At 45.0% G+C, this 10,495-nt stretch overlaps 1 protein-coding gene across 1 annotated transcript in view; it reads left to right on the top strand.

Annotated features, from left to right (window-relative positions):
- The first annotated feature begins 306 nt into the window (after positions 1–306).
- The window catches only part of LRP5 (LDL receptor related protein 5), a 174,229-nt gene continuing 164,040 nt past the window's right edge, over positions 307–10,495 (top strand). The window contains exon 1 of the mRNA XM_086472458.1: positions 307–397. Coding sequence (XP_086328584.1) covers positions 307–397 — 91 coding nt within the window. The remainder of the gene's footprint in view (positions 398–10,495) is intronic.

Here is a 10,495-nt window from a genome sequence, read left to right as displayed (position 1 = left end):
ACCACCCCCCCACCCCCCGAAGCCCCACCTCCCCTCCCCGCTCCCTGGGCAGGTGTACCCACGCGTGGGGTCCGCGGCGGCGGGACGCGGCGCCCCCGGATCCGCCCAGGGCAGCGGGTGCGGGCGGTGGATCCCAGCCCCCTCCCCGGCGGCGGGAGGGGGAGGAGGAGGAGGGTCGGCCCCAGCACCTCCCCGCTTCCCCGCCTCCCTCCCTCCCTCCGTCCCTCCTCGCCGAGCGCAGCGCCCCGAGCATGGAGCCTGCCTGAGCCGCTCCGTGGGCTCCGGCGGCTGCGGCGGCGGCACAACATGGAGGCGGCGGCGCCGCCGCTCCCGCTGCTGCTGCTGCTGCGGCTCCTGGCCGCCTCGGTGCTGCGGTGCGAGCCGGGCTGGGCCGGGGGTAAGCTCGCCGGGGCGCCGCGGGGGCCCGGGTCGGCGGGGAGGCTAGCGCCGCTGTCCCCTTTTGTTGTCGGGACTTGGGGAAACTTTCCCCCGCGCTCCGCCGGGAGGGCTGCGGGGGGCGGCGGGCGGGAGCGGGACCCTGCGGGGGTGGCGGGCCAGAGTCCCGCGGCTGGGGGGAGGGCGGCGAAGAACGGGGGACGCGCACATGGACGGGACGGGGCGGGAGGCTGGATGCGGCGGCGGCGGCGTCGTCGTCCCCCCCCATTATTCGTCCTCGCGCCTCTTTTCTGCGAAAGGGGGTCTCGAGAAGAGAAGGCCTCCCCCTTCCCCCGCGACATGTCCCGCCGAGGGGGGAGTGAAGCGGTTTCCCCCCGGGGTGGCTGGTGTTAACGCGTACAGTTGCAAAAAGAGAGACAAAAGTCGCCCCTCCCGCCGCCCCCGTCCTTCCGCGGTCCCGGGCAGGGATTTCGCTGGGGTTTGGAGAGGCGGGTGTCGGGTGTCGCTCATCAAACTCTTGGCAGGGCTGGGGAGGGGGTGGGGGGAAGGCGAGTGTGTGTCCCCCCCCGCCCCCAGCTCCGCTTTAAGGCTGTAGGCGGGCGGCGGGAGCGGGGGGGGGGGGTGGCAGCGGCAGCACTGCGGCGGGAGGCACCGGCCGGCCCGGCGGGAGGGGGGCGGCCCGGGGCGGGTGGCCGGGCCGGGTCCGAGCCGCGGGCGCTGCCGGAGCTGGAGCCCGGCTGAGCCCCTCTCGGTCACCCGGGCTCGGAGCCTGCCCTTTGCGGTGCCTTTTTTAAGGGACGGTGCTAATCCTTTAAAAGCACGGATAGACGGGGGCTGTGCCCTGCCCGCAACGCCCGTGGGGGGCGGTTCGGGGGCCCGGGGCCGTGCCCCATCCTTCCCCCCCCTGCGCTCCGCTTCGGTCCCGGCTTTGTGTCACCGGGGCTGGGGAGCGGGGGCGGGCCGGGCCGGGCCGGGCTGGGCTGGGCTGCCCCGTTGGGTCACCGGCGCTTCGGCAAGCTGAAGCCTGGCGGTTGTGATTTCCTGGGGAGTTTGGAAAACTCGGCAGTTTGGCCGAGGCTGTCAGAGCATCACCTCAGGGCCTCTTTTATTAGGCCACCCACTTTTTCAAACAGTCTGTAGTTACTAGGCTGGTTTTTAGAGCAGGAAAACTGACCATTTTTGGCTGGCGGCCTCGTTCTAAGTTTTTAGTTGGAGCTCAACGCAAGCGTGTATTATGTATTGCTGATTCTGTTAGGATTATATGAAAAAGATGCCCTTCGCGTCTCAGGGTGCACCGTATGCATTGCCCCAGTCATTTAAAAATGTTTCAGAAAACCTGAAGTGTGTCTGGTTCCTTTCTGAACACTGTGTGTAAAGATGTTCACGTTCCTGCTTGACTGAATGAAGCTATGTAGCTTTCGGGGAAAAAATAATCAACTTACAGGAGTCTTAAATGAAGAGAGAACAGGCTGATAGTGTTCCTTGGGGGTTTCCATACAGTTACTTAACAGACTAATAGAAAGGAATATTTTTAAAAATGGCTAACTTTGTGTTTGGAACTCTTAGGAAGAGTTCACAATAAAACTAAGAAATAAGCTATGACTTGGAGTTTGGTTTTCATTCACCTCATTTTAGAGGCTTTGGTTCTTTTAATCTAGCATCAGTATCAGTAGTCACCTTCCTTAACATGCACAGAAAAACTCTTCTACAAATGTACCGTTTTCTAGTAATTAGCTAGAGTCTTGGTTATAGGTCTTAAGGACGTTGCTTTTTGTTCTGCCTCTTTAGTAGGTAGATATGTGATTTTTTTGTTAGGTTGATCTGGACGGTACTTTTAAGGACAGCTCATCGGTCCTTTTAGAAGGAGCATGGATGTACTATGAGAGGCTCTCCATGGTTTTAGTTCGATTCCTGAGAAACCCCCCCTCTGTAAGTAGACAACTAACTTTAAGGGAATTTTACCTTTTGAAAGTATTTTGATGTGCTTATCTTGCAAATATGTAAATACAACTCTGCAAGATTGGGGATGTGCTGGAACTTCTGCACTGCTAAAACTTCTGCGAAGTTTGACATGTTATAATGGATCCTGAATACTTTGGCCGTGAAATAATTTTGCTGTGGAGCTCAGTCCTTGCTCTATATGTGGTGGTGTCAGGAGTGGTTTTATTTATGTGGCTTGAAATAATGATAAACCTGTTTCAGATATGGGTTGTACTTGACTCTTCTTTCACCGAGATAAGACAAAATGATCGTTGCATTTGGTGCTTCCTTGAAGGGAGGAATCTCTTGCCTGTACAAAGTGTCCAGGAACAAGATGGTTATGACAACAGCATGTTTTTGTCTGAAAATATTGTAAGTTCTGAATGTTTAATACTGCACAGTGGGTGTTTTATGTGGGGCTCTTAAAACCTAGAAGTAGTTGAAATAACTCTTAAACAAGAACTTCAACAAGAATTATCTCAAGCAAGAATTATTTTGACTTAAACTCACAAAAGCTTGGTTAGCTGTTACTTGTCATGTACTAGAACAAAAAATGGTGAGACTGTATCTTCGTTTTCTTTGACAGAATGGCCGTTTGCCTGATATTGAGGAACCCAAGATAGAGAAAGGTGAACAGAGAAGTGTGGCAGGGTGGTTGTGAAAGTTGGAAACTTGTAGTGCAGTGTGAAATAAAAAAATGCATTTGAGCGCAACCCTAAAATGGCTTTTAATTCATACTGTTTTTCCTGAGATAACCTAAAGCTAATGAAGCCTATTGCTATGGTTAAATGTAGAACGTAGCAGGGAGGAATACTTGCTGATTTTATGACTGGGAAATGTGCTATGTAGGGGTCCTCAGCTACATTTCAGTGCCATTTCAGTCAGTCTGTCATTGATTTAGGGGGCTATTTTCCTAGTAACTACTAGTAGCATGATGTGAGGGTCTGTCACAAATTATGGTCGTAAATCCTCTTGAAATAGTGAGGAAATACTGAAACTCCAGACTGACTCTGAAGTTTAAGTTGATACTTTCAAAGCACTGAATCTTCTCTGTCCAGACAAAGGATAATGGCTTTAACTGTCTTTTAGGTATGATGTGTGAATTCGCTTGTTACTGTTTCATTTTAAATTAAATTAATTTCATTTTAAATTCATTTCAAAGCATCCAGGGATGCTTTAAAATTAATTGTACTCTGGATGTATTACGTAAATTGGCATGACACACGAAGTGAGTACTTTAGAAGAGTGTGAATGTGTTTCATCAATAGCCCGGTGTAAGTTCCACTGTTGCCTCTTGCTATTTTTGAAACTTTTTTTTTTTTTAATCTCAGCTGCTTTAACTTTTATCTTAACTTGTTTATAATGTAGTTGTTAGTAAAATGGGTTTTGTTCCAGCTGTAAATTTTCTCAGTCCTGCATGTTTCTTGAATAACACAAGCCGAGGTAACTTTTTAGCAAACACAGAGATTGTTTCTGGGAACTTGTTATCCTTTATTCTGGCAGCATAACAGCAAATAAAGGTTACAAAACCTCTCCTAGACACACGTGATGTATGAGGAGTGTCTATGTAACTTTACTTATAGTTAAAATTTAGCCAGCAATGTAGAGTTAGGATTAGTTGTGTCTCTTTTTGTCAAAGCAGAAATAAAGGACATTTTGCCATTTGCGGTACTCAGAAATAGCTTTGATGGCAAGGTTTAGTTTCATGTTAGATCAGTATTTTTTTTTGTGAACATACTGTATGGTACAAAAGCAACCTGCCATCTTGAGGTCAAGAACAATAACTAGGTTTAAATACCTTGTTAGAAAGAAGCTACTGTAGGTAGCTTTATTTCTCTTAATTCGAAGAAAACCTCTTAATTTTTCCTTACGTCTTTAACCCAAGAGCTATTAAGCGTTCAAGATGTTTGACTTCCCTAAGTTCAGAATTTCTCATGGGAGCTGATGTGGCTAAAAGAACCACAGCACTGAGAACACTTGAATAAAATAGTTGTTATTTTCTGCTTAAGACCTTTGTGAAGGACTCAAACAGGTATCAACCTGAGGCTTGAGGGAAGTACAACAGTAGACAAAGCATCCCACGAGTTTATGGCACAGGCCAGCAATGATTCAATTCTACTGTGCACAACGGGGTCAGCATTTTGTTTGAGGCTTGTGGATTATTTTCCTTTTTTGCTGTGTTGCTTTCCAGCAGGATGTGTCCAACAACACTGCAGGTTCACTTAGGGCAGGAGCAAACAATTAGGTTATTGGCTGGGGGCACTGGCTGGCCAAAGCCACGTGCTGTTGGGACGCTTGGGACTTTCTGAAGAAGTCAAAGATGTGCCATCTCCTGACAGCCCACAGCTGGGACTTCTTAACTGGAAAAAGTGCTTCAGGAGGGTCCTACCCCCATTAGGTTCAGTCGTGGAAAGTCTCATGATAGAGTCAGAGCATATTCTGAGCGGTTCTTGAGATTTTTGGTGGTTAAACAGCTGTGGTGAGAGAAGAGAAAATGGGAAGTATGTCCCACAAGGTGTTGTTCAGTACAGTTGTTTATTAGGAGTTTATGGGACAGCAATTTGTTCAGTTCTTTCTCTCTTGGAAAGATCAGAATGTAGACCTCACCAGCGTTTCGTCTTTCTCTGTTTACTAAAGACAGAAAATAGCTGTTAAGCCACAAAATTCTACTGAGAAGCTCCAAAGAGTGTAAAGAATGGGTGATAAGTTTGTAAGAGTGTTGAGGGTCCATGTGATAAGCAGGATTTTGAATTTATCTGTTGTTTCCTTTACTGTTGTTTGACTCACACTTTGCCTGCCCGCGTAGGCGAATGTAAGATGTCATTTTGTATGGGTGTTAAATCCATGGGCCACTTCTGCAAGGATGCCAGTAAATTGGCACATGCTTGATTTAAATTGATTCATAGGCTTTGGATGATAAAAGGGTTAAAGCAATTGAAACTGCCTTTAAACCAATAAATAATTTATGAGTGTGTTGTGCTAGATTAGCTTAATGGGGACAGTCTGCTGGGAGAAGGAATTTCTCGGCTATGCATCAGCTACAGAATTGTCTTAACTTCACAGTACAAAGGTGTATTGCTATTGCAATAAACAGCACTGACAGCAGATGCAGTAGTAAGTTTCTGGTGAGATTTTCAGTGGTCTGAGAATCTCAAATGTTGGCACAGGTATTTAAAAATGTTCCTGCTTAGTAATACAACTATTATACAAGTATTAGTATTCAACAGTTGTTAAATACTGTTTGGCACTTTGGCTCTCTGAAGTGCTGCATGAGTATTAGCTAATTCTGAATATTCTGCTAAAAAGCTTCTGTTATTTATCTGTTATACATAAGGAAATGGAGCTTCCCCAGTTTAAGTTGACTTCCTTTAAACAGTGATAAAAGTTGTCTTTGTGGCAGGCAGAATTAAGACTTTTGAACTCTGGTCTTCCTGTTGAGACTATAGAGGTGAAATAGGTAATTGTTCACTAAAACTATGAAGTATGCTGCTCCTGAGGTATGGTGAAAAATGATGCCACTGGAGAAGTGAAGTTGAAAGTGTGTTAGGTGATAACTCTCCCCTCTGCTATGAAAATCCAAAAGATGGAAACTGTATTTCTGCCTCTGTGGTTTCACATTGGGCTTGATTTTTCAGGTTTTTCTCATGGATTCTTGTTAAGGGGCATGTGGTGTCCTGTGAAAGTGCACTGCTCGTAATTTGGGGGCTCTGTCCTTCTTGCAGAACCCCTGTTAGCTCGAGTTTTGTCTGAGATGGAGGTGAATGATTGAGTTACTTGCCTTGACATCTCTTCATTTGGCTCAGGATTTGACAACATTTTGTGATGGTGGTTCCAGAGGTTCTCTGTTGCCCTTTCTTTAGGTTGCTTTGAGTGCATATTGACTGTAATTCTACCATCTTGTTGCATAAAATGTGATTCATTAAACATATATTAATACTTCTTTTTGGAAGTGGCTACACATGATATTAAAGGTGATAAATTAGCCCTGGGGGACTCTTGATCCTCAACCTGCAAGAATTAGATTGGAGGTAGGAGGTCGCAGTAAGGGATGGCAGAAGCTTGACCCCATCTTTCTGTGGTGTTTTAAGAGTCAAAAAAAGCCAGAGGGTGTAAGCAAGCATTGTCTGCTTCGTGTTTCTAAACCTCTTGGCGGAGGAGGCCTTTGACACAGTCCCCCACAATATCCTTCTCTCTAAAATGGAGAGATCAGGATTTGATGGGTAGACTGTTCAGTGGACGAGGAACTGGTTGGATGGTCACATCCCAAGGGGAGTGGTCAACAGCTCGGTGTCCAGATGGAGATCGGTGACAAGTGGCATCCCTCGGTGTTCCGTACTGGGACCAGTTTAATATATTCATCAGTGACATAGACAGAGGGACTATGTGCACCCTCAGCAAGTTTGCCAGTGACACCAAGCTGAGTGGTGCAGTTGACACACCTGAGGGATGGGATGCCATTCAGAGGGACCTGGACAAGCTCGAGAAGTGGGCCCACATGAATCTCATGAGGTACAACTTGGCCAAGTGCAAAGTCCTACACCTGGGTCAGGGCAATCCTGGGTATCAATACAGGCTGGGCGATGAAGGGATTGAGAGCAGCCCTGCTGAGAGGGACTTGGGGTGAACATGAGCCAACAATGTGTGCCCACAGCCCAGAAAGCCAACTGTATCCTGGGCTGCTTCAAGAGCAGCATGGCCAGCAGGTCAAGGGAGGTGATTCTGCCCCTCTACTCTGTTCTAGTGAGACCCCAGCTGCAGTGCTGTGTTCAGATCTGGGGCTCCCAGTGTAAGAAAGACTTGGACCTCTTGGAGCGGGTCCAGAGGAGGCCATGAAGAGGATCAGGAGTCTGGAGCACCTCTGCTATAAGGACAGGCTGAGAGAGTTGAGATTCAGCCTGGAGAAGAGAAGGCTCCGGGGAGACTTTATTGTGGCCTTCCAGTACCTAAAGGGGGCCTGCAGGAAAGGAGGGGAGGGACATTTTAGTAGAGCCTGTAATGATAGGACAAGGGATAATGGTTTTAGACTAAAAGAGGGCAGATTTAGATTGGATATAAGGAAGACATTTTTTAGAATGAGGGTGGTGAAACACTGGCACAGGCTGCCCAGAGAGGTGGTAGGAGCCCCGTCCCTGGCAATACTCAAGTTCAGGTTGGACGGGGCTCTTAGCAACCTGATGTAGTGGAAGATGTCCCTGCTCATTGCAGGGGGATTGGACTAGATGGCCTTTAAAGGTCCCTTCCAACGCAAACCATTCTACGATTCTATAGTATGAGGAAGAGTTGTGGATTGAGTGGACCTGCTTAGTGAATTTCTTGGTGTTTGGGTTTGGGAGTCAGATAGTATTACTATAATAGGATTTTGTAGATGTTCTTTTTCTTTTCTGCTGTTCAATGCTGGTTTTAACTAAATCATTCCATTTAACAAAAGGAAAAGGAATGGAGGATCTGAGCAAACATGATGGAAGTGTACAGTGCTGCAATAATCTATGGGTTATCAATATGTCATTGGAGAACTTCTATGGAATAGTGTATGTACTACTTAAGCCCTATACTCTAGGTTCTGAATTAGGCACAGATCATGCCTAACAGCAGTAATGCACTTAAATCCTTGTCAGTAACTTCAGCATACCTTCTGTGGAAATTTCAGTTGTACTTGGATTTCAGATTCATGGATGCTTTGTCCAGTACTTGTACTTTTTCATTCATTTTGCATAAATGCATTCTTGTCTGTTCTTCCAAATTAAAACTGTCCGAACTGGACTTCAGAAGGAAGAAAAAAAAGTGTTTAGAAGACCAGAAGTGTAATTAAATGGGGTTTTTTTTTGAATGCAAAACTTCACACTATAGAGTATGGCTGTCAAGAAGGTGAAGTTGCTTCCTTTTATGCCTTTGTAAATTGAGAGGGAGACATACCCCTGAGCCTGCGCTGTGTGCTTGTCTTTATATGAATTAAAAACTCAACAGCACAGAATGCAAAAGTGACAATATACCTTGTGATAGATAGATATAGAACAAAATGCTTTCATGACACTTACATTGCTTTGAACTACCCAGCTCATAGGATGCCCTGACCTACAGCTGCACTTTGTTATGCCACACTTCTGCCATTCTGTTTTCTCCAGATAATTAATTCTTAAGTAAAGATCTGGGTTTGGCCTTGCTGTGAGAGACGAAATGCTTTTTCAGTGGACTCACCGTGACAGTGGTGGTCAGAAGCACCCTGTTGTTGTTTTGGATGTGCTCCTGAAGTAAAGAGCTGGGCTGTGCATGGTGTAGGTACAGGTTTTGCAGGTTTCCCACCATGACACATCTCTGGGAGCTTTCTGGAGTTGCTGGCTTGTGCTACCTGAAGCTTGCTTGTCCTGTGGATTTTTTTTTTCTTGTTTTCTCAGACATCCTAAATAACATACTCTTTATGTCTGCCTCTTCAGGTAAGACTGAAGGGTATTTTTTGTGACATTGCATGTGCGGTCTGCCAGCTACTTCGTTGTTATGAGGTGTTGCTCTTTCTTGCACCATGTGGGGTGCTTGGGCAGTTTTTCATGTCCTTTTCCATCAGCCCATCATTTCTAGGATGCCACGTAAGCCATGGCATATTCCTATGTAACCAGACTTTAAAGAGGCTGTTGAAGGTTGAAATCTCAGTGTGTTGGATTTTAGAAAGTCTTCTAAGCTGATTCTCTAGCTTTAGTTTTCGAAGTGATGCATACTTGATATTTCAGGTGATGTGAAAGGCCTTATATCTTTATTATTATTGTTATTATTGTTCAAGGATTATTTTCAAATAATTGGTAAGGGACAGTTGCTGCAAGTTTTTGTGCAGATACAAAATAAGTTTTTGGGGGCAAAGAATGATTGCTTTAAATGGACAATCATGAAGCCATCATGGTATTTGGAGTAACCTAGGAAATGCTGCTCCTGTGTCTCTGTCTTCAAATACTGTTTTTAGTTCAATCACTTAAACCAGTGTCTTGGTCATGCCACGAAAATATATTCTGAAATAGAAGTATATTTGTATCTGTTTTACATTTCATTATGGAGGAAGAGGAAAAAGTAAGAGTTTGCATCTTGGATAACAAGCTGTCTCTGCTGATGACAGTGAATAATTCAAGCAGGGGAAGGAATGGAAGGTTGAGACTTACTCTCTGATGTGTAACTATAGGGGATGTCTGTATAACGTAGTGTTCCCTCTTAGCACTTGTAGCTTCATAGGAAAGCCAGAATGCTGTTTCTTGAACTTCTCAAAGCAGCAGAATTTAAAAACAAAAAACCTAACCCTTTATTTTATAGAAGGTGTCACCTTTGACCACTGAATCATAAATTACCCAGTGTTAGATGTATATTGATCTCTACTTATATTGTGCATATAGTTTAAAGGAGTTTTGAAGGCTTTAATTTGCATAACTAGTTGTTTCAAATTAAGTGTGGCTTACTTATGAATTCTATCCCATTTAAGCATGGTCACTTATGGCCACCAAATTTCCTATTTGTTACACTTTGTTTTCATTTCAGTCATCAAAAATCTTCTGGTTCTAGAGCAATTGACAAGCTCAGAATAGAGCTGCCTGCCCTATGGGAATGAATTTTGACATAAAATATTATATAAATAAAATAAATAGTTTTTCTGTTTCTTCGGATTTTTCTCTGATTGCTTCCCCTGCTTGAGAGTTGGCAGCTTGAAGTATGATGTGTTTATAAACATTTATTATTTTTTTTGAGGGGAAAATGTTTTGGCCTCAGAAATCTATTGGTGACTTACCTGGATGTCTTTTGCAAAAGGTATGGAAGCAAATTAAACTGCTGTGTTAGTATTCACGTTATCCAGTCAGAGCCAAGAGGGTGAAAATGCACATGGGTAGCATTTTCCACTTAGAAGGTCTGCCCAGCTGTGGATGATTTTATAAAAAAATTCTGTACATTATATGTGTCTTCAATAGCCGAGTAACAGAAATCTGTAGTTTTGGAGAATTTTTGTCTGTCTGGGTTTTAATGGCATGTTTTTCACTGTCTGGATAAAGTTGACTATTACTTACCCGTGTTCTAATACTCAAAGTTTGCAGGTGTTGAAGTGCTAGAAAGTATATACCCAGAAAGAGTTACACATCTGGAGTTGTTTAGG

The sequence above is a fragment of the Leptosomus discolor genome, chromosome 12, assembly GCF_034619465.1.
Source record: "Leptosomus discolor isolate bLepDis1 chromosome 12, bLepDis1.hap2, whole genome shotgun sequence".
Classification (NCBI taxonomy): Eukaryota; Metazoa; Chordata; class Aves; order Leptosomiformes; family Leptosomidae; genus Leptosomus; species Leptosomus discolor.
The sequence above is the reverse complement of the archived record's forward strand: the minus strand, read 5'-3'. Positions and strand labels throughout refer to the sequence as shown.